Source organism: Lutjanus erythropterus, chromosome 11 (genome assembly GCF_056507025.1).
Source record: "Lutjanus erythropterus isolate fLutEry1 chromosome 11, fLutEry1.hap2, whole genome shotgun sequence".
NCBI lineage: Eukaryota > Metazoa > Chordata > Actinopteri > Lutjaniformes > Lutjanidae > Lutjanus > Lutjanus erythropterus.
Genome location: NC_139327.1, coordinates 15,757,751 through 15,784,900, shown reverse-complemented (window position 1 = coordinate 15,784,900; position 27,150 = coordinate 15,757,751). Strand labels below are relative to the sequence as shown.

Genomic DNA, 27,150 nt, shown 5'->3' with positions numbered 1-27,150 from the left:
TGCACCAAACAAAAAACTATTTATTTCATGTTTATTTGTCTATATATATGTAGCATAAACTAAAATTAACAGTATTATAAAAATTATTTTATAATATAATTATTTTGCTTTTCCCGTTCAAGTACTCCTAACCAATCTAAATGTACCGTTTACTACAAAATATATATTTATCTTTTTTCCTATTTGGTTTATTTATGGATAGTGTATGTTAATAACCAGTGCTGTGCATTTAGTCTAAAGCCTAATTATCATCTCAAGTCAATCTGCAACTTGTCCAGCAGATTCTTTCATTTTGACTGATTAGTTGTCATGTATGAAGGCAGAAAAGTGTTTTTCAATCTGTTTGACATGATCCAGTCATTCCACCAAATCATATTCTTCTATCCTTTAAACTACTACATATTGTGACTTTCCAGAAATGTTCTGTTTATGTTACAAGGCAGCATCCTTTACACCAACAGTGATGTTCTCAGAACGTTCTGGGAACGTACCACTTCTAGCTGGGATGGTCCCATAAATGTTCCCAGAGCATCATGAATGTTTCCTGAAAGTCATGACTGCCCGTTCACAATGACAATTTTGATGTTTTCCAGGTATGTTAACCACTTCCTCCCTTTTAATTAAGCATCCTAATATTTGCTGATTTTAGTAAACACAAAGTACAGCTGAGGATGGTTTGAATGTTGTTAGTTTAGCAGGTTTTATGTGTCAAACAAATTAAAATGTTGACCTGTTGATGGCACTAGATGAAACCAGACTTCTTGGCAGTCCAATCAAGATTCATCTTCAGGGGACCATGAACATCTATACAAAATTATGGTCTAATCCATTCAACAGTTTTTGAGATGTTGTGGCCTGGGCCAAAGTGGTGGACTGACTAACTATTTAGAGCCAGGCCGTTAGCATAGCATCAAAACAAACCAGAATATATAATAGAAATTCAACGTGTTTGTGTAAAAATGAAACCATTAACTCATAATTCACTCTGACCACATGATCTTCTCTTGCTGGACTAATATAAGTCTTAACTACTAACATTATGTGTAGCTGAACTCATGAAACTAACATCCATGGAAGTGTTTTCATAATTTTATCATATTTATGTAAAATGTGATGCATTCAAATAAAGCATTTAAACCTTCTGCAATATTTATATTTATAATAATGAGGCAGGCAAATGAATTGAAGAAGTGCAGGAAATGAGTCATCTTAGTTTTAGCACCATTTTAATGACACAGTGTGACATTTAAACTGCTGATCATCTCAGGTCAGAGGGGGCAGCCATAACTTTAGCTTATAATTGCTATTGCCATGTGTTTCCTGAAATAATGAGCCGGTCATCTCAAGACAGTAGCATCGGGCATGCGAACTGCCGAGGCTGGAGACTGAGATTGTGTTTGGCTCTTACAGGGTAAGCTCAGTGTCTTTTTGGTGGTCAAACTTTACTTTGTTGTTGGCTTAATTTACTGAAAATAAATCTGTCCTGGAAACTATTTGCTTGATAACACATTTTGCAAAATGTGTTGCTATTGTAATCAATCACATCCTCCATTTTTCACACCCTCCTACAGTATTTCCCAATAGAGTTCATTCCCACAATTCACCATAACCATTATTTCAAAAGCCAGTGTATCTGCAGTCATTCACTAATGAGTGGTGAAGGAAGGACTGAGAGTACATTTCCACACATGTTTAGAGTGGCATTCAGGTCAGTGGCAGCATGTTGGTCAGTATATCAATGAGGTTGTCCAGACCCCACAAGTAACCATCTTCTCTATTGCCCTCTATCCAAGGAGTGCGGTGGTCCAAGGTGATGTGTGATGGCAAGGCCACAGTCTTTCCAAAGTCAATCATCCAGACTCCTGTTCTGCCGGTCCAGTCGTGTACAAACAGTAAGGAACTGCCCACAACCTGCAGGGATACAGCTGTTAGAAAGAGGCTCCACCAGTGGACAGATGTGCTATATTATCAGCCTAAAGGCTCATTTGTGCTAAATGTCAGTACTCTGCATTCATTCTGTCCATGTTTGTGTGGACAAAGCACAGCAGGACCACCTCAACTCGCGGGGTCAATGTAGCAATGAGGCCAATAGTTGAGAAACGTCCAAAGGACAAAACACAGGAGTTTTAAAGTATTGCAAATGATGTTTATCGTCAATTATTGAAAGAAATTCTACTTCCACATGTCACGATGACCACACAGACCACCATCATCATCAAATTCTCACGTATATGCAGGGTTTTTTAAAGCAGGTAAACCTGCTAAAATAGATGTTTCATTCCTTTCCTATTGCCAGTCGACAAGTTTCCTGTCCGTTTTTTTTCTGATGTCTTGCTGGAAAGCAGAGACTAAACTTGTGTGTGCAGGAGGGCAGAGAAAAAGATGTTTTTAAGAGTCTCTGTGTGTTCAGCTCTCAATACTTTTGTCACTTCTAATTGAATCTCTGTGGTTTGAAGTTTAGTTTCTCTCCTGTGTTGCTGTTTTAACTTTCAGGTATCAGCTGTAATTTACTGTTTCATTTTTGCTTTCAGCTGATTCACAGAGGCGTGTTAAGATACTGCTGATGAAAACAAAATATCTCCTGATTCTGCTGCTTTATAATAAAAGCTTTCAGTCAGTGGTTCTATCCTTTACATTTCCAAAAATCCCATTCAAAACATCTACTGCAAAGTTCAACAAAACTGTCAAGTATTTCTAACCTCATGTGCTCTGAAGAAGTCTGACACCTCCAAGACCTGCCGCAGCTGTTTCAACCGTCTCAGATAGCCCCACTAGAGGGAAAAATACAAGATTTACAAGACAGCCAAGAAAAAAACAAGTTCATGAGTAAATGAAAATCAGCAAAGGTCACACTCACCACAATGTGTGTATTGGATTCAACAAAGTTCTCAAGTGCTTCCATCACTTGATCTCTGCTTTTGGTCCTTTTGAAGTTTGTGTGACATTCTTCATTTGCCTTCTGCATAGGTAACGTACAGATTACAGCTCTTTGATGCAAAATTTGCAATTATTAGACTATAAAAATGAAAAAATTTATTCACGCAAAAAACAAATGCACTTTGTGGCTTACCCTGAATCCTTCGATACGGAAACCCAGAGTCGTTGTGGAGCTCAGTGTCTCCCTCCACTGCATGTACCTGGTTTTCAGCACCGCCTGCTGGGCTCGTTCCTGGACCGTTGGGGCCTCTGGGTCCACAGCCACCATCTTCTCATACATGTCGTTTCGGGGCTGGGGCCGTTCTCGAGCCAGCTGTAGCTCCTCCTCAAGGTATGTGCTGTGAAGGACAGTGCCTCAATGTTTTTATTGTGACTGGAGATAAAAACATACAGTAGATAGATTCAAATATAAGATACGATGTCATATAAGGCAGATATACTGCATGATGAGCTCATAAAAAGCTGACAGAATGTCAATAAAGCAACATTTGAAATAAATAAAAGCACAAAATTCCCCCTGTTCAAACTCACCGGCTGCCGATTTTGCAGTCCATGATGGATGGTGTGTTGAAGTGGGTCAGCAAGTTGTCCATCACGTTGTAATTCTGCTCGTCGCGCTGCACCACACCATGGTAGGCTGGAACAAAGGGCCTCAGAGCGTCCTCCATCAGCCTGAGGTAGCACTGCTGCTCCCCGTCACAAAACCTCTTCAGCAGTGTGCCATAATCCCCAACATGAAAGCTCCCTGTGAAGCAAGCAAGGACCAGAACACTGTTAAATATTTATTCCAAGACTGTGGATATTTTTTACCAGAATTACACCCACTGAGGTGCAAAATAGAGTGCAACTTGACAAACAAACAAACCTGCATGTCCAACCACTTGCAGCCACTGCTGAGGTTTCTTGGGAGTCATAGGAAGGAGAGATGAAGTCCCGCAACCTTTGTGTTTCTTCCATGCGGAGTTCTGCATCGGAAGACCAAAAAACCTCAGTCAGTCATTCTTCAGCACACACACACTACAGGTCACACTCCTCTGCTGCCTGTTTGTGTGCGTCTTTACAGACAGGCAGCAAGGACCTCAGACTTCAGACTCGGTCGCTCGACTTTTTGCCTAATGGGCGCACAACGTCTCCCTGGAAACGGCCCTTTACCAAGACTGAGTGAAGACATGCAGAGGACAGGGTCAGCTCTGGTCTTATGCAACAGGTTTATCAAACATTTACAGGAAGCACTTATTTTCTGCTGAAAGCCTCTATTAACCACTTATTCAAACAGTGGAAGGCTGAACACGCAGATGTTGATCGTGTCAACATGGAAGTTAGTTCCAAGTTTTGAAATTATGTTTAAGATGTAGTGCTGACACAATTATGTAAATGTGTTTGTTGACTGGAGGAAAGTGTGTCTATTATTATAACCATAATATAGAGTAGTGAAATATGGTTCTGTCTGTTCATCAAATCATTATAAATTAGATACTAATCTGGCATTGCTGTTTTTAATTGTTAGGTTAGAGTAAGGTGACAACTGGCAGCAAAGGACCACATGCTGCAACCAAACCCATGGCCACTGCAGAGGACTGACAGCCTCACACACATACCAACTGAGCCACAGGGGTGTAACTTTCTTCTGGACTGCAGATCATACAACAAAAACATACTGAAGATGAGTAACAATATCACATCATATTATGGGAGATGTGTGTCTCATGCATAAGATGCCTACTGTTTGCATTTGCAGTTGTGAAAAGTAACAACTACACAGCTTACATGCTCACTTCACTTAAGATGCTACTTTATACTTCTACTCAACTGCATTCTGGAGGGAAATCTTATACTTTTTAGTTTTTGCAGTTTAAGGTTTAACAAACACATCGGGGATCAAAGCAGCTAAAGTTAACTCCACTTCAACACACTTCAACTGAATACAAAATAAAGTAGTAGTAAAATGCTGCTTACACATTCATACAAGAGTAACAATAATCTATTCAATAACATAAAAAGATGCCATTTTTCTGCATAATGACTACTCTTACTAATGATACTTTAAATATATTTTTGCATGTTTCTACCACATTTGTATTTATTTGCAGTAGTGACGGCAGTAACAGCATTTCTCATTATTCTTTTAATTTTTGCAAACCCATCAACCAATTACTCAAGAAAATAATCAGTAGATTAATCCATAATAATAATTACTTGCAGTCCTATACAATATAGTTTAAAAACCTACCTCAAATAACTACAACAGTAAAATCCTGCTTTTGTTTTTGACATTTTAAGTACAATTTCTCTAATTATACTTTTACTTAAGTAAGTAAGATGTTCAAAGCTTATACTTGATGCAGAGTAATTTTAGTTTGTGGTTTTACTGTGGTACCTTTACTTGAGTAAAGTATCCAGCTGTCAACTATTAAATTAATCACCAGTTACTCTGATAATGGATTTACTGGTTCCCAGCATCGTCTTGTAATCTTGCAGCACACAGTGGAGGACATGTCCCACCACGGCCTGTGGAGGGCAGTGGTTCGCCTGACAGGCGTCCAGCTCCGTCCAATGTGTGCAGAAGAAGAGGCAGCCGAGGCAGAGCGAAGTGAAGAAGAAGAATTTAACGGTTCCCGGTTGTTGAACCGCCCCAGTCTCCACGGTGCCCGGTGGATTACAAATTGTTTTGGACTCTGTATTGTAGCACCAGTCAAGCGGCTAGCTGCTTCATTTACTTCAGCAAGCTAACACACCGCTGTGTGTTTCTAACGAGCAGCTATGTGTTGACAACTTACCTCATTCAGGATCATTACTGCAACCAAAGGTAACGTTGACATGTTTTTGTTTGGCGTTTATTCGCACATTTAATAATGTTATGTGTTTCTCATGCAGTTAGCTTTGTTAGCTGAGTTAGCTGCGAGTCAAGTTAACTAGTGTAAATAACGTTGACTAACGATAATATCAGTGCTAGCTAACCTTAGCTAACGTTGGTCAGTTTACTTTACCAGAACGAAGATGTTAGACTAGCTGATCGACTGACAGAGAAAGACAAGATAACGTTGCGATAGTTTTATCTCAGAAGCCGAAATTATTAATTTCACTGATCCTCAAACTTAACATTATTGGTGTGGACCACCAGCTAAAGAAGCAACAAGCAAATATTTTCTGTGCATGTTGAAAGATGAGGTTAACACAGATTTACGTTAGTCTCTTTCACTCTGCACGGGAGAAAGTGAAGTCAAGCGCGAAATCTAACAGCAGTGTAACTAAGCAAGTAACAGACACACTCAATGACTTACCTCATAAAACATGGCTTAAAACCTGTACTGAGTCCCAGACATATGATATGAGCCACCAACCAGAACTTTTTTTCCAATAAAATGATGACACCTTTTGAAATGGACTCGTTTGTCGGCTCACTACCGCCCCTACAGGCGTGTTTGAATGAAGACATACTGTGTGAGCTGAACCAGGTGAAACAGGAGAGAAAGCCACAATAATGATGTGGATGGGTTAAAAATCACTATGCCAATGCCATGGGCAATTCACTCACCCATAATAACAGACATCTATTTTGTTTCTATAGTCACAGTACCTCTGTGGGTGATGTTTTTACAATAAGGTTATGATAATGAACCAAGAAATAAATAAAATCAATCATTTGAGTAGAAATAACATATGGACCACTTTCTTTACTGGTAATGTGACTTTTGGGTTGTTTAATGACTGTTTTATAGATTATAGTTGTCTCCACTCAGATCTCCCTTGACAACCTATTGAAAGTCATACTATGCAGAATTTTACCACAAAAAATAAATAAAGGAGCAACATGTAGCAATTGGGTGTGCAAAAATGGGTACAGCAGTCCAATTAGGGAACTGGAGCCATACAGGGTATATCAAACAGGTAGAAATCCTATTTATCACACAATCTATGGTCGAAGTGAGTTGTTTATCCCAGCCACTTCCTCCCAGACTCATGGCAGCTTAGGCAGGTTGCAGGAGCGCAGGTCACATGCAGCATAAATTGGCAATAACAAGCGAGGATGAGTACTACGCTGTAAGCTGATCAGCTGTTTAGAACTGTCATTTGTCTGTCAATGTAGAGTTAGGCCTATTGTCTTGAAAACAAAAGCCCACTGCTCTGAAAATACACACTCTGGACTCTGAGTTAAGTGACTTCCTGTCTCACTGGCTTGCATGACTCCATTAACATATTGCTTAATTTAAATATTAAAATATCTCTGCCTCTTACAAGATTATTAATGATTTCCAATGATGACCAACATATATCAACTGTGTGTAATAAAGCAGATACCTGAGAGTATACCTGTTGGCGATACGTGACCGCAGCCCGCTTGGAGGTGAATCAGGCTCGCTTTGTCCCTGCTCCACAGTGGCTCCATCTCGGGTGCAGCTCAGCATGATATAAGCAGTAATGCAAATAAAAATTAGTGGCAACTCAGTGCGGCCAAAAATGTCAGTAGCCCTGTGTGTGTTTGTATGTTAGTACGCTCCAAAAAAAAGTCCTCTCTTTACTCTTTTTACTTTCACAATGTGCCTAAGCTCTAGTCTGGCTGGTCCGTGTGTTTGTAATTTCTCCATGGTCGCTGCAGCAGAGGGGCTGAGAGGCAGAAGTGAAAATAAATCCGCTTTTTCATCTCAAAAGTTTCAAAAACAAAAGCTGAGCTCTCATCTAGCCAGTCCGCAGGTCTGCAGTTTTTTTGGTCACTGCTGCAGGAAATGCTGGTGTGAAAATAAATCCTCTTTTTAATCTCAGAAGTTTAAAACTTACACTCTGAGCTCTTCTCCTGCCAATAAAGGAGCCAGCATCAGAGCGACTGCTGTGTTTTTTTGTTCCTGCAGAGCTCCCCGACGCTGAGCAGCTGTCTGCCGGCTCTGTGTCTCAGCACTGCCCGGTCCTTTCGGCCCCCGGCAGAGCCCCGCTAGACATGTGAATGAACACAACTGAAGGTGAAGTCAAAAATAACCGAGTGAGCAGACAAACTCCTGAGCTGAGCATGCTGCTCATTAGCTGGACTTCTTAAGATTCTCCTTATAGTGACTTTTCCTGCAGGAGTTTCCTCCATTGATTCGGGGTCTCACCGAAGGAACGTGCACATCCAGCTGCGCTAGTAAAACAGCCAATAGGAGCCCTCAGTCTGAGAAGACCTGTGATTGGTTTAAGTCTACCGTCACGGGCCAGCTTCTGTAAATGCTGAAAACAGAACCAAGAGAAGGTGCAGAAATCTAGTTCTGTCTCAAACAACTTGATGTACAATATGCTGAAAGGTTTTTATGAACTTATTTCTCAGTCATACCAAAACAACATTGTCTACTCTAGTTTTAATGTGAAACAGGCAAACAAAAACAGTAATTCCGGCTCAGAATAGAAATTTCACAGGGGGACACCACAGCCGGAGTGTTAACGTTTGAAACTGCAAAAAGATGTGTGATTTCTATCTTATTAATTATCAGCAATTAGCAATTTTTAATGTGCTCAATTGTTGGTTAAGGAAAATGCACAAAAACTTGACTGTTTCACCCTGTGCTCTCTCTACCAATATTTTTTTAGTTCTTATTATTTATTTTGCTATGTATAAATATTTTACTTGGCCCACATACTTTGCAAGAGAAATAGTTTCCTTGGTCAGATGAGACTTATGATCAGGTTTTGGACCATGTAGTTTGTTCCAGCCATCAGGATTCATAGGAGTAATTGATTTCTCTGACACAGATCCAGAGTGATGGAGGAGGGCTCTGAGGTGATGGAGGACATTGTATTTCGAGGAGTGGAGTTCTCTGTAAAGATAGAGGTGGACAAGGGTCTCCTGATAGTGGAAATCTCCGACTCAGTGACAGCCGATCAGTGGAGGGGGGACTTCGACCCAGCATGTAAGTAGCATATATTAATTGTAGATTAGATCTCGTCACAGGCACAAATAGTCTTACTCACTTTTTTTTTTTTTTTTCAGACATTGAGGACCTCACCCGCAAAACTGGCAACTTTAAGCAGTTCCCCATTTTCTGTAGCATGTTGGAATCAGCTGTTAGAAAGGTAAGTTTGAAGCTAGATAGAATGAATAAAAACTCGAAGAGGTGGCACAAATGCATACAAAGTCACTAGAAAAATGTGAGCAGACAGATTTGCTTGAGGCTGTGTCAGCTAAGGCGAGGCTCATTCATTCGAGTTCAATGTTTCCACTTGAGCGAAAAATGCACAGTTATCCTGAGCTGTCTTATTCCTTCTCTCCTTTTCATTAATGCACAAGAACAGGGGCCAAAAGGAGAAGGCCTGGAGGAAAATAAGAGAAAGATTTGGAAATTTACGTACATTTAGTAATTGTTCTTGACTGAACTGTCATAAATGTACAGTATAAGCAAAGGACACAGAGAGAGAGACTTGTGTGTGCTGTTTCAGCAAACATCAGTCCTGTTTGTCAGGCCATTTTAGGATAAAACACTGACCACAGAAACAGTCAAATTTGTACAAAGACGGTGAAACCACTGAAAGGATGGTTCAGATTTTTTTGAAATGGGGTTGTATCAGGTACTTATCCATAGTCCGTGTGTTACCTACAGCGTGCTCTCACTTTGGAGAAGCAGCACTAGCACTAAGCAATGTACTGCTGTGGAAAGGGTTGGTGGCAAAATGTATTTTAGCCCCCTAAAACAAATTAATCAGTTTTTAGTGTACACTATATTTAAAAAAAATTTCACAATTTTACTTTGCCATGACACGGCCTCATCTGACAGGAAACCACCCTTTAATAAGCCAGATATTGCTCTCTACAAAGCCACCAGATTTCTTTCAAAAAAGCAGTAAGATCTCTCAGAACACAGGAGTCACCAAACATGGGCTTTGCTGGTCTACTGCAGCCTTGATTGGTTAGTTTGTTTGTGTTATTATGTGACTTTGGTTAATTCAGATTCACTGACATCACACAGTAACACTAACTAACTAACTAATCGAGGCAGTGGTAGACTGGCAACTCAAGTGTCTTGAGATTTAAAACAGTTTTTTGCCAAAGGAGTATGGTGGTTTTGGAGAGAGCATTGTGTTGCTCATATAAGGGTGGTTTCCTGTTGTAAAAGGAGTCTGACAGTAATCCAATGAAAACATTTTGAATATAGCTTACACTTAAACTGATACTGTGTGTTGTTTTGTTTTTGTTTTTTGGGGGGCGGTGGTGTCCCCCCCCCCCCCCCCCCCTTCATTTTTAGGAGAACATGTTACACTGACTGGATAAGCACCTCATACAACCTCACCTCAAATATCACTCCTTTAATATCACATTAGTTTAATGATTCTCAGAAGAGAAAAATAAATCATTGTTATTATTTTTGCGCATGTAAATGATAAATTTAAATTAAATGGTTAAACATTTTTATTTTATTTTACTGTGTGTGTCAGTCAGGCAGACATGATAAGGTAATAAATATTAAAGATTAACTGTTTCTGTAATTTAAGCCTCCTGATCTTTTGTTGTTTTTTTTTTTTTTTTAGTTTTTTTAGTTTTTCCCAGGTCGATGGCCATGAGATCTGTTTAATTTCTGATACTACACAGTTAACTTGAGCTTTTCCTGCAGACGAGTGATTCTGTTACACTTGATCTCTTGACCTACGCTGACCTGGAGCTGCTACGTAACAGGAAAGCAGGAGTGGTTAGCCGTCCTCGCGGCCATCAGCAGTCCTCTGCTCTCACTGCCAAAAGATATCTCATCCTCATATACACTGTGGAGTTTGACAGGTGTGTCTCTCAATGTTTGCTTTGTCACATGGTAAGCATAATTTAAGTCTTGGTTGTGCCAGTGACAATAATGCTATGGTTGTAGGATACACTACCCTTTACCGCTGCCCTATGTGGGTAAGCCTGACCCGGCTGCCCTCCAAAAAGAAGTCAGAGCTCTGAGAGCTGAGCTCAGCACTGTCACCTCTCACGGAGTTAACAAATCTGCAGAACTAGAAATACAGCGGCTACGAGCAGAGTAGGTGACATTTTATCTCTATCACTGTCACAATATGTCAGGGTGTGGGACTTTTATTATTTGATGTAGGGTTGTATTAGGTACTTATTGATCATCAGTGTATTACCCACAGTAGATGGCGGTCGGCACGCCCCAGTTTGGAGAAGCAGAGTACCAGCACAGAAGATAAGCAATGTATTGCTGTGAACAGGGTCAGCAACAAAAGGGACCATAGCCACTTAAAAAGGTTCACACAAAAAATCAATATCAATTTCAGTGTACACTATATTTAGAATATTTTTACCACTCTATATCACTGTACAAACCAACCAAACTATTGGTAAAATCAGTCATTTTACCTCATAGAGCATGAGAGTTGATGATCTACCAGTTAGTTTGTTTGTGTTATTGTAACTTTGGTCTTTTAAAAGAATAGTCCAGATTCACAGAAGTCACACAATCACACAAACAAACTTGACAGATCGAGGCAGCGATAGACCAACAACTCCTGTGTTGTCTTACAAGTGTTAAAATGACAAATAACGCCTATAGAGTTTGGTTGGTTTGTCTCATATACCAGCAGTTTCCCATCGGAAAAGGCTGTCTAGCAGCAAGGTAAAGCGGGCCTTTTCTAAGCCGCTAAAATATGTTGTGCTGCTGACCCTGTTTACAGCAGTAAGGGCATAGTTTCCATGCTCTACTCCTCTCTTCGTCTCTAATCTGGGGGCTTGCTGTCTGGCACCTACTGTAGCTAATACACTGTCTATCAAGAGGTACCTCACACAACCCCACTTCACATAATCCGAACTACCCCTTTAATGTCTCCTATTGTTTTCAAGGCTGGCTCTGGTGAAAGAAGAGAAGGAGGCCATGGCTAAGGTTCTGGAACGGCTGCAGATCAGTGGAAGTGGTTCCACATCTGGACGAGAGGACTGGAGATCCAGAGATATGGTGAGGACACTTGAGGAGCAGCTGGTCAAGGAGAGGGCCAAAAGTCAACGCTCAGCAAGCAAGAGATGCCAGGAGCAGCGACTCCTACTGGAGCAGGTGCACCTATTCTGCTTCTCAAAGTAGTCAGCTGAAAAAAAGATTTCTGTTGTTTATTTTGTCACTCAGCTGGTTTTAACAGCTTCTCCCTTTTCCTGGCTAGTTGGAGGAGCTGAGAGCGTCAGAGTGTGCTCTCCGCATTCGTGTCAAGAGTCTCACCAGTGAACTGGTGTTACTACGGAGAGGGTTAGACAATCTAAGCGTGTACTATATCTTTACTTTCTCTCTCTTTCATTCATTCACTTACAATCTGGAGTAAACATTTGAACTGTAAATCTTATTGACCTACACACCCTCTCTGTGCGTCTGCAGCAGAGTGACTCCTGTGTCGGCTCAAATCAGCTCTCGACTCGACGGGGAAATCTATCGCTCTGTCTCCCGCGAGAGGAGGTCAGGGTACGGGGTAGGGAGGGCTCGCTCGGGATCCAGAGAACGGATGGAGGACAGAGGCCGGATGTCAGAGGAAAGGGGAAGAAGGGCAGACTCCTCAGGACCACGTGCTTGTATACCCAGACCTTCACCTTCTCCTACTGGTACTGGCCCTGTTCATGATGTTGCATCAGTGTGACCTATTATTTCTGTTACTCTAAATTTAATAGGCCTTTTTGCCAGCAGCCATTTTGACCTGAAATAGTAGTGTTAACACAGATGTTACTAATGATACTAATTAAGGTTCCATTCCATTCAGATGGCCCGTTAACTCAGTATTTTCTATCATTGACTGATTTTATTTAGTTTGTTTGTTTGTCTTTCATAAATCTGAAGGGTGTCTGTCATTTTGACAGACTAAAACAGGGCGATCAACTGTAATGAGTGGTTGTGTTGGTTGCAGAGGGTTAGAGTTAGGGTTAGTTGAATAAATATATTGCATGTGTCTCCTTTAAATGTTATTGTTATTGTGAATGAGTTGTTCCTATTAAATAGGCTATATCTTATTAACATAAAAAAAAAATTAAATTCAAATGACAGGACCAAAAATAGATTTTGTCGTAACTTTTCCAATTGTCAAAATGACAAGCAATGAGAAAGTCCAACACAACCTCTGGTTCCATTCACTTCAAACAAGGTGCTGCTATTGTGCATACTGACTCAATGGAAAGGCTCTGCTACACTAAGTGGAACGTGACCTTAATTAGCATCACTGGTAACACATGTGTTTACTATTTCACACCAATATGGCTGCTGTGAATAAGGTCTAATTTTGTGCTTGTTTCTCAGTATTTCTAACTACTATCTTCCAGGGTCTCGGGTGCCTCGCTTTGACCCAACTGCTTACATCCAGGACAGACAGCGTAGGCAGAAAGAGGCAGAACTCAAAAAGTTGGTTTCTGTTATTTTTCCTTTGACATCTTTGTGCTTGTTGCTCGGAAACAACAATTTGAACCCTGTTTTGTGCGTCAGACAGAGGAAGGTACGGAGGGACATGCTGACATCACCCGTTCTCCCTGAGAGGGGGCGGTCACGGTCCAGAGAGGCCTATCCTCAGATGACCCGCACTGGCAGCAGAGGCAGGAGTTTATCTGTGGAGCGGAGAGGGAGCAGGAACTCCTCTGAGAGCTCGTTAGTGGATATGGAGGAAATGGCCAAAACTCTGCTCAGGTGACTGGATTACCTCGGTTAGGTTTTATGAATTATCTGTTGTTCCATCTGGTTATTTTAACATGTTTTTTGTGTTTTACAGAGGAAGAAAACAGACTTATAATGGACCCAGTGTGGTGAGTGACAGTATTTAATGTTCATTGCTGATAAAGTTGGGGTTATTCTAGGGCTGTGTGATATGACCAGAATCTTATATTCCAGTATAACTTTTCATATCCAGAAAATAATACATAACACCATATGGCACATTTTCTGTGAATTCAATGAATAAATAATTAACATAAATTTTCCACATGGAAAAGCTTATTTCTTTTTTTATTATATACTCTACCAATGAAAAGGAATTTACTCCAATTTGATTATTTTTCCCCTTTTATTTAGAACCTTTGCGCAAATTTTAAATTTATCATTAACAAAATATCAAATATTAGGTTACTGTTGTTTGAGTCTGTTGTGAGGATCAGTCTGCAGCATAATTTGCTGTTTTAGGCTCCAAACCCTTGTTTTTTTCTCAGCTGGTCAGAGCCCTTCTCATGTTCAGCATTATCACATTCACTCACTCATGTTTGCCTGTGTTGCCCCCCTGCAAATTTCCTGGCTGTATCTGTGCCATGAAAAAGAACACAAGGCGTCATCCAAATTGACAAAAAAATATTGCTGTAAAGAATGATTTGCAACACAATGAAATTGCATAATATGAAACGATAGACCTTTTTCTATTGTTGCAGGGTTATGTCATTATATTGCACAGCCCTAAATTAAATTATATTTTTCTTACTGTCAACAAATCACATGAAAAGACCAAAACCAACACTGTTTTAGTTTGTCTCTCAATAGTGTCCTACTTCCCGACTCTCTGGCTCACAGCCTCAACTTAATTTGTTCCTTCTGAACATTTAAAACGAGTTGAAAATAATATGTGAATAAATACACATTCGATACAAGTGACTATTTGAGGCAGCAGGAAAGTTATGTGGGATTAACTCATAAGAAACTACAGTGCCCATGTTCATCATAATGAAAGAGAAGGTCTCTCAGTGCAAAATTGTGGCTCAATGATGTGTTTATAATAGTTTTTGAACAACAATGGAGAACACAGAATATCACGAGGCTCGTCTTTATGTATAATGTGCCATATGTCTGCTTCTAGTCTCGAGGAGGCCTTTTGTCTAGGAAGCCATTATGCAGCACTCCATCACACAGAATGAAAGACAAAGGTAAGTCAATCGCCTACATTTTTGTAGCAATAAAATCATTTAAATTTAAAAGAAGCTCTCACCATCTTTAATCATTTTACATCTCTAACCACAGACAGCTCTGTAGATACGGGTGCTGAGCTATCAGAGATTGATGCCAGGCTGCAGGCGCTACAGGAATACATGAGGGACCTGGATACAGGACACTAACAACCACTGCTCAAGACACTCGTGGATCCCTGACGACTGCACAGCCTGGAGCTCAGGCAAGCTTTCTGTTTCACTGAGGAACAGGAGCGATCAGTGTACTGGTCTGTTCACGAAAGAGACTAAAGCTCCTCTTCTTCGGGAAACTACAGCCATCACTGTGAAGGACTATTTTTTTGTGGAGTTATTTTTTTAATATACCAAGTTTTTATTAATTAACTTAAAAGATGACTGTGTCTGGGACTGGTGTTTTCTTTTATACACCTTACCAAACCAACAAAACTAGATGTAAAATTTGGCAGTACCTCGGTCCGTCAATCCTTTACACGCTGATGTATTCTTTTGTTTCCTTTTCCAGTGCTAAATTTTGGATCGGCACATCCCTAGACATGAGTGATGGCATGCGTGTCATCACAGGATATAGTGGTTAAATGTCATTCCAGCCCCAGTTGCATTTTCAATCTGTATGTTGTAATGTGTGTTCTCTTTCCCGCTCGAACGTGAAGTCAACATTACCAGTCCATTTGAAGCATTATAGTTGATACCATTATATGACCTTGCACTAAAATGTAGCGCTTTCTACTCTGGATCCGCTTTCTCTTTTGGTTTACATCCCAAATTCAAGCATAAAACTCTTGTATAACATTTTGTTAAGGGAACAATATTTGCATCAAAATTAATTTGTTTTGGACAGACTGTTAATGTTGGTATTTATGTGTACACAAATCCAAACCACTTTCATGGTGATCAGGCATGCAAGTGCATGAACACCGACATCTAATGATAGTCAAACTGCCAAATTTTTTATGAACTGCTGTATGTGCACAAAGACTGTTACTCTAATTTTTCCCTGATCTAATGCCTTTTATACAACATAAAAATATAATTTATAAGAATCATATCCTCTGTGTAAGGACTGTTTTTTTTATACTTTCCAGGCCTGTACAGTTGTGCACACACTCCTTTCCTTTGCACTAGTGTCAGTTGAAGTGGAGCCTGAGGGAGGCCTTGAAGGGTCTCCACCACTGCAGCTGGCTCGCTTTCATTAATTAACAAATAAGCTTCTAGGCAGGGAGCCCTCCTCTCAGGGGAGCGACTCTGTCTGAACAGCTGCTCTGTTTTTACTGCCATAGTCGGAAGGAGACGTGTACGCTTTATGTTGGTTTATGTCATGAAGAAAGATAATGCAGTGCACACTGATGAAGGCAGTAGGCTGCCTTGATCTGTTAGATTGTTTGTGCTATTGTGTGACTTTGGTAAATCCAAACTAATATATTTAAACACCGGAGTCACACAATAACACAAACTAACAGATCAGAGCAGCGGTGGACAAGCAACTCCCATGGTCTCCAAGGTAAAATTACTCATTTTGCCAATGAAGTCTGGTTGCTTTGGAAAGAATGTTCTAGCAGGCAGTGGACCCAGTAGTTTCACGCTGGAAAAGGCTGCCTGTTGGCAAAGTAAAGGAGCAAAAATATTCTAAATATAGTGTACACTTAAAGTGATATTGATTTTTTTTTTTTAAGTGGCTAACAGACATTTTGCAACTAACTTTTCCCACAGCAGTATACTGCTTTTCTGCTGAGACTGGCACTCTGTCTACTGTAAGTAATACACTAACTACGTTTAAGTACCTCATACAACCCCATATTTAAAAATCTGAACTATGCCTTTAAGCTACACATGCACAAAAATATGCACACAATTTCTTTCAAAAAGTTAGAAATTCATTGTTATGCACAATACCAGCACAAGTTCTGTAGGACCCCTTCCTAGCTTAAACATATTCCTGAGGGATTTTTTGTAATAGTTATTTTTCTATAAAACAGTGAATAGATATTTCCATCATTAACACTTAGATCCCTTCTACCAGATTAAAAATCCTTGCTAAAAAAATCTTCTAAACATTTGAATCTGACTGATGGCTCACAAACGTGGACAAAAATAACACAAGACCCAATTTCGTGTTATTTTGTTAATTTATTACGGTATTATTACATCTGGTAACAAATCTATAAAATGTTAAACATAATTCAATAGAAAATATATTACAGTTAAATTTTAAGGCTTGTACAGTATACACCCAGTGTGGAAACCACACTCCAAACAATATTTTTGGCATGAAGCAACTAAACAACAATGCCCCTTTTACAAAATTTGTACAACTTAAGTACATCTTCTAAAGCCCACAAACTGTTACAGAATGAAACTGTCAGTATACCTGAACATTGCTATAATAGAGTGCTCAAAATCTCCAGAGATGCAATTATGGAAATACTGCAGTTAAAATTGTTTTAAATGGTTTTCTGAAGTGGGACTGTATGAGGTACAGTTTATAGAAGCAGAGAGTCGTACCAATATAGACAGCTAAGTGATGCAGTTTAAATGCATGCGCTATTTAGAATATGTTCACTGTTTTACAAAGTCACATGATAACCCAAACTAACTAACTGGTAGATCAGCAACTCCCATGTTCTCCCCAGTGCAAAAAATCTGAACTATTCCTTAACTGCCATGAAAGCTTAGCACACTATTCTCTTTCCTTTGTGCCAAAACATACATTCAATTTATTTCCCTGTGTAAACATGATACTCTGGTTCACGTCTGCCCCGGCTGGTTCACCGCGGTCATGGTCGTCTGCATCCCTTGATTTCTTCGACTGTTCAGTATGGCCTGAATGCAGAGTGTGAGCTATGGAGGGATACGATATAAACATGAGAATGGCTGTTTGTACATACGTGTGCAGACAAACATACAAACGTGTAAAAATGGCTTACTGATTGCTGCTGTGTGAGAACCTCTCGATAAAAGGCCTGTCTGCGCTGCTGCTCCCTCTCATCGCAACCTTTCCAAATCACAGCTTTGTTCTTGACCTCGTCCTCGGGCAGCTGAGGGTACTGCTGCCGCTGTAAGAGAAAAAAACAAATATTTACATACGCGCATAAGGTATAAGAAGAATAATCCACTATTCTCCATAACTGATCAACTGTAACACAAGATTGGTTTAATGAGCCATTTGCTTCTTCTGTTATCTGACATGTAATGTGCTGCGATGTATTTTATCAACACCACAGAAAGAAATTCAAATTCTTATTTGCTCATAAAATTATCTGATATATAATTTCACATTCTGCTTAGTGTGTCGGTTAACAGATGGCCATAGCTAATGTACCTCCTCAAAAACTGTAACACTCATGAATACTAGAGGTTTGAAAGTTTTGACATTTCCTAACCTCTTCTTTGGGTATTTACTGATGGAATGGATGGAGGTTTGTCTTAATGCTTTTTACGAGTGATAAGAGTGTGATATTCTGTACATCTAATAATGGAACTTTATCAACACAGAGCTGCTACACAGACACTAAAGAGGCTGTGGTTTCTCTGCTTGGGCCCCACTGAATGTGTTTCATTTGTTACATGTTGAGATAATATATAAAACTGGACCATTATGTGCAGCACTATTTAATGGCAATATTGAATTTCTACATTTTGGTGCATCACTGTACTTGTATTTGTCAGTTATTTGACCAGTTGGATGACACAAAGTTTGATGTTTCCACTGTTTATTCCTTTCATTAATTTGCAATTTCCAAGGGCATTTACCATTTCACATTATATATTAATATTTATCTGTATATATTTCTATAATATTCACATATTGTAACATATATATATAGGATTATGTCTGCTATGTCTGGGCTGTTTCTAGCGCCCATTTACCAGCTGCAGCAGCATGTGGTTCTTATTGTTTTTACCTTGTGACACAGAGGCTGTTTCAGTACTTGTCATGTCTATCAACACATTAGCGTCACAAATTGTGCAAGATGCAGTCATGAAACTTCACAGGGTTGTAGTTGAGATCAAAATGAAGGCCAAGATCCAACCCATGAGTACTGAGTACTAATAATGAAGTAATGACATGGCTGGCGTGGTCCTATCACAAGCTGTTCTCTAGTCCCATTATTGATAAATATGCCAGTATTTTTCTTTGTTAATTAAATTTAAAAAAAAGAGTTGCAGCTACTTTTCTGTCTAGGCCATATCGCGTGCTCTTAGCTCTGAGATGTTCAAATGTACTATGTGGACACGCAGCAGGTCAAAGAAAGGCTCACTCATAAGGTAAAACTACCTGAATGGTCAAGAAATATATTTAAAGTATAGACATGGCTATAAATCCCCCTCATGCAGTGTAATAACAGTTCAGAAAAGAACATCCATTCATTATTATGAACATACTCTATATTTGAACATAATGTAGGTGTCAGATGTGGCCACATCACCATATGACACCTTCAGGTCACTCACCAGTAGTGCCATGTAGTCTTCGATGGTGTGAGACCTCATCCTCTGCAGTGACATGAAGGCCACCGATACGTTTGCTCTGGTCTTGTTGAGCAATTCCTGCAATGACATGTTTTATGTACTATGTATAAAACAAAAACATCACCAGCAGCAGCTCTAAGAAAAGGTTTTAGAAAATATTATTCATTCATACCAGCAGCTGTTCATTGGTCTTTGTATTCAGGGTGTCCTGGTCGGAGCTGACTGGGACGCTGGCTGTGTTTGACTGAGGAAAAAACACACAGATTGACATACAGCAAACAGATAGAATTATAATATAAAAGATTGTGTTTAAAGTCTAAGATATGTGGTTTCAATAGATGGAGCCCCGGTCATGATAATTTGTGTTCTGCAGTGTACAGCTCTTTACCTCGGCTTCATACTCGGCCCAGGCGGCTTTGCGTTCTGCCTCACTGAGCTCCTCCTCTTGTTTATGGTCCAGCAGAGACTCGTGCTCATGGAAAGACACGATCTGGTCTTTACAGATTTGTAATAGCTGTCCCAGGACTTGATCCTGAGAGACACACAAACACAAAGTCATTCGATACTGAAAATTCTTCATGTCAGACAACTGTGTATTATATTTTCATGGCATCAAAGCAGAAACCAGACATAAAAGATGGTGATGTCACCTTTGGTACAACAGAGGTAGATCTTTTGCTTTTCTTAGAGTTCGGGTCATGCAGCAGGTCTGGCTCAAATGTGTAAAGTTCTGTCAGTTCAAACAGAGTGAAGTGCCTCTCAATCTGTTGCTGATCTACCACTCGATAGGACAACGACTGCTTGGTCACCTGACGGTCATAGATCTTCTCCTCCATGGTGCCCTGGACATGAAAATAACCACAATAATGAACAACACTGAATGGTTTATAGTTCAGTACAAATTCGGCAGCTTTTGAAGATCCAGGAAAAAAAAGAAAAAGAAACAAAGCTACCATGAAGTTCTTTCCAGTAGTAAAATTCCTCTTTACACCACAATATAGTCCTATGTCACAAGGAGAGAAAGTCCCAGACTTCTTAAAAAAATCTTTATTAACTTTGTAAAACACTGTCTTTATGACAAATTATTTGTCCTCGTTTTCTTCATTTTTCTTTCTTTTTTAAGATTATTTTTTGGGCTTTTAGCCTTAATTGGGCAGGACAGCTTGTAAATGATGAGTGGGAGGAAGGAATGCAGCAAAGGGCCTCATCCATGGCCTCTGCTGAGGACTCTGTACATGGGCTGCATGCTCTACCCACTGAGCTACCTGTCCGTCATTTTCTTCATTTTTCTTTTGGCAGGAACGGAGGAATATGTTTGGAGGCGTCATTGCATCGCTTTTTTTCCCTATCATATCGTACTTTCATAGGACGATTGACTGGACAGCTGTTTTATCCATGGAGGAAGGGGTCCCAGCACTGGGTCATAGCTACTGATTAGCTTTATATGTCCCAGCAATTAAAAAAATCAGCACAGCGCTGGCTCTGCCTGTTGACTTATAACAAACTTAAAAGTTAAAAGTTACATAAGTGGCAGCTATTCCTGGCAATATGCACTACAAACTTTAAAGAGGCAGATAATCTCTTGAAAATAGAGTGCACATCTGCTTGTCTGGCCTTGATATAGGGCAGTGGTTGGTTTTTTTTTGGTGTGGCTCTGTTTTTTAAATGGAATACTGCAGTGGCACTATTAAATAGCAACATTTGATGAACATGTTTCCTCACAATTTAGATGATATTAATGAAGTACAGTGAGCTTACCTGAGCCAGGAAGCGGTACACAAACACATGTTTGAGCTGACCAAAGCGGTACACTCTGTATATGCTCTGTATGTCATATGAGGGATTCCATGAAGCATCAAAGATGATGACCCTATTGGCGGCGACGAGGTTAATGCCAAGTGAACCAGCTCTCGTTGAGATGAGAAACAATCGGCCACTGAAAGCAAGATAAATAAAATACAATCAGAAATCTCGTCAACATTCTACCCTCATCTTATTCCAGTATAATCTACACAGGAAGATTGAAATAATGTCAGATAATCTGCACCGGACATTCGCAGCATTATTGAACTGATCTGCCCATTTCTTCCTTAACAGAGCGGTGGTGGAACCATCAAGACGATAGTAGTCAACGTTCTTAATCCAGCTACCCGCTGTGAGAACAATGAAGCACAAAAATCAAAAGTAAAGTACGGTCATAGAGTACATTTCATTCATATTAACTTTGCCAAAAACAGAATACCTTTGAATGATGAGTCTCTGGCACAATGGGAAGCCTCAAGAAAATCCTCAATCAGGTTTAGTGAGATCAAAGACTGACTGAACACGAGCCTGAAAATACAAAAATGGTTGGTTAGCTGTGATGACCGGTCAGCATCTTGTTTCTGTGTTTAAACATACTTCACATCAGATAAGAAACCCACACTTTATCCCCCAGGTCTTCAGCCATTCTGAGGATCTCAAACAATAGCACCATCTTCCCAGAGTGCTCAAGGATTTTGGCGTCTTGTTCAGTCAGCAGACTCCTGAACCAGCCCTCATCTAGACTCTGAGACACTGAGCTGACGGCTGCTGTCTCACCTACACAGAATATAAGACAGGACAGATTATATTAGTGTGCATGCTACAGGATTGTAGTATTAGTGACACATAGCGCTTTAGTACCGTCCACTGCTGGAGCTCCTTTGGACACATCAACAGTAGCAGCTGCACTGCTGTCAGCGCTGTTCCCTTCTTTTCCTTCATTCTCTTTCAGTCCACTACATCAGGCAAAAAACATGTAACAGTATATAAACAGCTTCAGAAAACACAAAATACTCCTCTATTTCAGTCACATTTTGTTGTTATTTGTTCCTTATCTGCCACCACTTGTTTCCTTTGACTCACATGAGAAGGTGTGAGAGCTGCTATTTGCACGATGTCCACCTGATCTAACTAATTTAACAAGGCTTTCAAAGGCACATAAAAAGTCCCAACATCTGTATATTTTCATAAGCCACTAGATGTGCAAAAACTTTAACAAGTAACACATTTTCAGCAGTGATGTTACGAACAGAAAGCCTCACTGTTGCGGAGTATCTAGTTACATGTGATGACATAACATAATTAGTACAAAATAAATGTAATAATAATCCATTACAGTTACTGAGAAAAAAATTACAAAGGAGTCACAGCTCTGTTGCTTTGCATTATTTCACCGTGCAGGAATGCCTTCTTTTGGAATATTTCCACACAGCGAGGGTCAGCAAATCTGCCAACACCATCAATGCTTTCCTTATGAGATCAGAAAAGGACTCTAACATTACTGTGCAGTGCAAAGCTTGTTTGTTTGTTTTAAATGCTCAGTGTCAAACATCGACAGGTCAATCGTCCAATCAGTCACATGAAATAAAGTTGTGAAATTTTCACTCCCACAGTTTAAGTTTAACATATTACATTTCAAAATTACCTTCCCAATACTGGCAGTCCTTACCTCTCATTCACAGCGATTTCTTCATTTCTCAGCTGAGTTGCAGCTTTACCTTTATTCTTCTTTTCAAAATGTCCCTGTAATTAAAGTTAAGTTAAAACACTCAACATCACATCAGACTAATAAGAAATCAACAAGAGCTCAATAAGCTCAATACCTTTTCTTCCCTGCTGATGTAGCTGAGCTGAAGGCACCAAGGATGTGTCCAAATTCGGCCAAGCACCTGAAAGTCCTTGAACAGGTTTGCTCCAGCCTTCACCCTCGCTCTGTTAGTCATCAAACCCACACCTGGAAGAACAAGCATGTACCTGTCTACATACTGATGGTTGAACATCTGTTAAACTCCACATTTTAAGGAAATCTCCTTCTGTTGAGGAGACAACACCATTATTGGCTTTTATTTCTTTTCTCATTGGCTGATGAGGATTATATCTCAGCCTTTGATGATTTACTAAGTTGGATAAGTTATATTATGAATAAATGCCACACATTTGCTAAACTCATTTTGACTAAAATCTACAACTTTTTAAAACTTTTGATACTGTGTGCAGGAGTCAGTTGTCTTTATAAATGAATAAACTTGAAATTTGGAAAAAAAAAATGTGTTCATATTAGGGGTGTAATGATTCTTCAAATTCACAATTCAATCACTATATATCATGTCCTATAAGAGCAAAAACTTTCATTCATTTCAAAACATGTTTGATTATCTCTTTATATATTCTTCTGTAATTACAGTATATCTACATTCTTACAGCAGAGATGTGGAGACAGATTCTTACCAGTGACATGGTTGAGGTAGTAGCGATACAACTGACACTGTAGTGGTGAAATCCTCACTGCCAGCACGTACTCGTGTTTGGGAGGCAGAAACTGAGTCAGCTCAGAATAATCTCTTCTCTAAGAAAAAGACAAAACAGCGCTGTAAGAATTAGAACGTACAATAAACTATTATACAGACAGACAGTAGTATTTTTGTTTTACCTGCACACATCCAGCCAACATAGCATGAAGCACATGTGCTCGCTTCTTCATGATTCGGACGTCTTTCGGTGTGGAGTCAGCACACTGGCCATTCTGTATGGGATTGATGAAGCGGTTTCGGAATTCACCAAGTGAGCCCAAAAGATTCTTCTTGATGAAATTGACCATGCAGTGATCTGTGGGACCAAAATGTTCTCTATCAGTACAAATAGTTCATTTCAAAATAAAATGTATAAAGAACACATTGTGCCCACATACGCAATACACAATAAGACAAAAAAATATAGAATAAAACAATTTTCAGCAAGCAAACATTTGTCAGAGGATCTGTCGGCTTGTTTTCCAAAATGCATAAAAATAATAGCAAATATGAATTACATTTTTTGTGCTTTCAGAGGTCTAACATTCCAGTTTATGTCTTGTTTACTAGGGAACCTATGTTGCAATTTCAGTAGGAGGAAACTCACCTGTCTTGCATTGAGCAAATTCAGGAAGCAGAAAACAAAATAATTTGTTAACAGTATCTTTTTGGGGAGGCAGTAGCTGAGTCTGTAAGAACTTGGCTTGGGAACTGGTTCATGTATAAAATTACAACAGAGTGGAAAATGTAATTTCTCGTGGGAATTATTAAAGTATGCCGCCTTCTTCTTAAAGAGAGGAATATATCAGTAGAGGTAAATTTTAAACACATAATCCGGGTCAATGTAAAAGACGACGGTCTCATTGCACATTAACCCAAATCCTGTTTAAAAAAAAGGAGAAACTTCAACGATTGAAAAGGATTGTTCTTTTTCATGGCATAAGGGTAAACACAGGTGTTACCAATGATACTAATTAAGGTCCCGTTCCATTTAGTGTAGCTTAGCCTTTCCAGTGAGCCAAGATGCTCACTAACAGCACCCTGACTCTGTTTGACCTGAATGGAATAGAGCATTAACTAGTACCATTGGTAACACCTGTGTTTGTGATTTCATGTTAAAGTGGCTACTGGGAAAAATGTCTCTTCACTCATACATTCATTCAGTCCTTGGATTATATTCCAATATCCCTCCAAGTGTGACCTCAAGGCGATATTCAACATGATGTAAGGGTGCAAACTTACACTCAACGAGGTTGTTCTGTAGCGGTGTGCCAGTTAGCACCACTCTTCTTCGGGTCTTGATGGCATTCATAGCTTTGGAGATATTTGATGTGTCATTGCGCAGAATGTGCCCCTCGTCACAAACTACAAAGTCTGGACCTGGGAAAAAAGTACAGGTGTTACAGTCATTTATTTGTTGTTATTTTCTTGCGTTAATTATATTCTCACAATTTACTAATTTATTAAGATGATGCAAGTATTTTCTTATGACATATGAACTGATGTTAAATTTACAGTAAATTTATATTCTGAGCAATTATTTTGGGATATTGTGATCAATCAGATGATGATTGGCTGTGACAGAAGGAAGGGGTGGCACAGAGTCTTGTTGTTTTAGACTATGAAATGCTTTGGTATTTTTGTTCAAAGTGAGAATAAATGAAATCAACAGAATCAGTGCCTGCAGTGTTGTGATTCGGACTCTTAAGGGTATGAGTCACGTTTAAAATAAGTACAAAGAGGAGGCCATAACAACACGAGAGAAAGCAGGCACAGATCAAAACAGTTTCATCACAACATCACAAAGTAACTGTACCTGGATCCACGAGTATGTTCTTCATTTCTTTCTTCCGCTCCTCACTGTCGTTTTTCTGGCCTAGAGACAGAATGCGGTACATCTCATAGCCCATTATCATAACACCTCCGTCTCTGTGCCACCTTTGCAGAGCTCCGAGTCTTTCTGGAGGATTCTTTATTGTAGCCAGTTCTGTAACCTGTAACAATCAGTTTTGTGTGTTTATTTCAAGCATAAACAAGATGCCTGTTTTTGTATGTTAAAGTCGAGATGAAATGAAAACTGCTCTTTTAATCACTTCGCCAGTCATATTACACGCATATTTAATGATATATGCTGAAAAAATACAAAAACATACTTTTTAAAATTCTTTCTTTCAATTATTTTTGTATTCTTGTATTCTCTTTGTTTGTATTCTTATATCAAAGTGTTTTCTTCCTATAAAACAAAATATGATGTATGCTTACACTGGCTTGAACCAATTTAACCAATAATATCATCAGACAGGTCACAACAAAGAGTGAGACATAAAGCATCTGAAGTAGAGCTGCAACAATTAATCGATTATTAATCGATTGTTTATTGATTATCAAATCAGTCGTCAACTATTTTGATAATCATTTCATCATTTTGAGTAATTCTTCAATAAGAAATTGTCCAAATTCTCTGATTTCACTTTTTCAAATGTAAATATTTTCTGGTTTCTTTAGTCCTCTTATGACACTAAAGTGAATATCTTTGTATTTTAGACATAACACACCTGAGGATGTCAACTGTGGTTTTGGAAATCAGTGATCATCATTTTTCACCATTTACAAACATTTTATGGACCAAACCACTAATCAAGTAATCGAGAAAATAATCGACAGGTTAACTGATGACGAAAATAATCGTTAGTTGCAGCCCTAATCTGAAGCACTGCACATAGTATTGCCCAATAATGATTCAAAATATCGTAATTGCTTTGCATACTTTGACTTTATCCTGTCCCAAGTTGCCTTGCCATTTCTTGAACTCGCTGACCCAGTTGAGGATGGTATTCAGCGGACACACGACCAGTGCTGTTCTGAATTTCAGGTTCTTTGATAGCAGCACTGTGTGGAGGAATGTTACCACCTATAAAATAACACAGATAAAAATATGAGAGCATAAAAAACTGACCCCAGACACTCATGTTAATTTCAGGGTGCAGTTTGTTTGGTGTATTGATTTGTCTGGGATAAAACAATGCAAATAATAATATTAGCAGAGGATATATTTGTCTTTACCTGCAGAGTCTTTCCCAGTCCCATGCAGTGTGCCAGAATACAGCCTGATCCAGGAGTAGAGTTGGCCTTCTTCACAGACTCACAACAACTGTCCCAAATAAACTGGACACCTGTTGGACAATGAGGAGAACACGGGTGATAAGTTTTGCCTGAACACAAAAATGAGCCTTAACTGTGAGAAAAGGTGTCAAGATTTGTAAGTCTGCATTAGTTGCTACAAGTTAGTTGGCCAAGTTATTGGCCTGGCCAGTAAGTTAAAACATAATTAATTAAAATTAATTTTAAAGTGTGCTACTTTGGCTCTGATGGAGCCGCCTCTCTCTGGCCATAGTCACCACTCTGTAGTCTTGCTCAAAGTCCCACCCACAGCACAATCTGAGTAGTCACACAGCATCAACACTGAGAGCTTCTGTGCCACAGATGGGCAAAGAGGAATGCATTTTCAGACTGGAGCTGCTCTATAAATATTACAATCTTGTGATTCTATGAGGACAAGCATTCCCAGTTACCCAAAGT

General features: G+C 39.4%; 3 protein-coding genes across 8 annotated transcripts in view; 1 reads left to right on the top strand and 2 right to left on the bottom strand.

The window, feature by feature from the left end:
• Positions 1-1,209: 1,209 nt before the first annotated feature.
• Positions 1,210-7,252, bottom strand: itpkca (inositol-trisphosphate 3-kinase Ca). The gene is made up of 7 exons (XM_084730944.1): positions 6,219-7,252; positions 3,803-3,902; positions 3,469-3,682; positions 3,071-3,275; positions 2,858-2,959; positions 2,700-2,771; positions 1,210-1,911 (listed from the first exon to the last, which is right to left on the bottom strand). The coding sequence occupies exons 1-7, from the start codon at positions 6,228-6,230 to the stop codon at positions 1,705-1,707; spliced, it is 912 nt and encodes a 303-aa protein (XP_084587070.1). The 5' UTR covers positions 6,231-7,252; the 3' UTR covers positions 1,210-1,704.
• ccdc61 (coiled-coil domain containing 61) lies at positions 5,497-15,836 on the top strand. 6 transcript variants are annotated; one of them, XM_084730939.1, is made up of 13 exons: positions 5,497-5,743; positions 7,785-7,892; positions 8,656-8,813; positions 8,894-8,976; positions 10,509-10,669; positions 10,755-10,907; positions 11,726-11,933; positions 12,037-12,137; positions 12,246-12,466; positions 13,175-13,532; positions 13,615-13,648; positions 14,683-14,749; positions 14,844-15,836. In XM_084730939.1, exons 3-13 carry the CDS (start codon positions 8,666-8,668, stop codon positions 14,936-14,938), a joined length of 1,629 nt encoding a protein of 542 aa, XP_084587065.1. In that variant the 5' UTR covers positions 5,497-5,743; positions 7,785-7,892; positions 8,656-8,665; the 3' UTR covers positions 14,939-15,836. The 6 variants fall into 6 exon arrangements, with proteins under 6 accessions (XP_084587065.1, XP_084587067.1, XP_084587064.1 ...); XM_084730942.1 differs by lacking the exon at positions 7,785-7,892 and having other exon boundaries at positions 5,500-5,743; positions 13,175-13,253; positions 13,335-13,532; XM_084730943.1 differs by lacking the exon at positions 7,785-7,892 and having other exon boundaries at positions 5,501-5,743; positions 12,037-12,119; positions 13,175-13,253; positions 13,335-13,532.
• A 1,479-nt stretch (positions 15,837-17,315) lies between these two features.
• LOC146318785 (transcriptional regulator ATRX-like) overlaps positions 17,316-27,150 on the bottom strand; it is a 29,640-nt gene continuing 19,805 nt past the window's right edge. The window contains exons 17-35 of the mRNA XM_084730936.1: positions 26,635-26,744; positions 26,339-26,482; positions 25,388-25,565; positions 24,814-24,951; positions 23,712-23,887; positions 23,510-23,627; positions 22,885-23,015; positions 22,731-22,804; positions 21,923-22,017; positions 21,682-21,838; positions 21,501-21,589; positions 21,306-21,411; positions 21,017-21,194; positions 19,909-20,100; positions 19,647-19,790; positions 19,431-19,502; positions 19,241-19,336; positions 17,713-17,841; positions 17,316-17,626 (exon numbers count right to left, since the gene is read on the bottom strand). Of these exons, the coding sequence (XP_084587062.1) occupies positions 17,534-17,626; positions 17,713-17,841; positions 19,241-19,336; positions 19,431-19,502; positions 19,647-19,790; positions 19,909-20,100; positions 21,017-21,194; positions 21,306-21,411; positions 21,501-21,589; positions 21,682-21,838; positions 21,923-22,017; positions 22,731-22,804; positions 22,885-23,015; positions 23,510-23,627; positions 23,712-23,887; positions 24,814-24,951; positions 25,388-25,565; positions 26,339-26,482; positions 26,635-26,744 (2,420 nt within the window). The 3' untranslated portion in view covers positions 17,316-17,533. The remainder of the gene's footprint in view (positions 17,627-17,712; positions 17,842-19,240; positions 19,337-19,430; positions 19,503-19,646; positions 19,791-19,908; positions 20,101-21,016; positions 21,195-21,305; positions 21,412-21,500; positions 21,590-21,681; positions 21,839-21,922; positions 22,018-22,730; positions 22,805-22,884; positions 23,016-23,509; positions 23,628-23,711; positions 23,888-24,813; positions 24,952-25,387; positions 25,566-26,338; positions 26,483-26,634; positions 26,745-27,150) is intronic.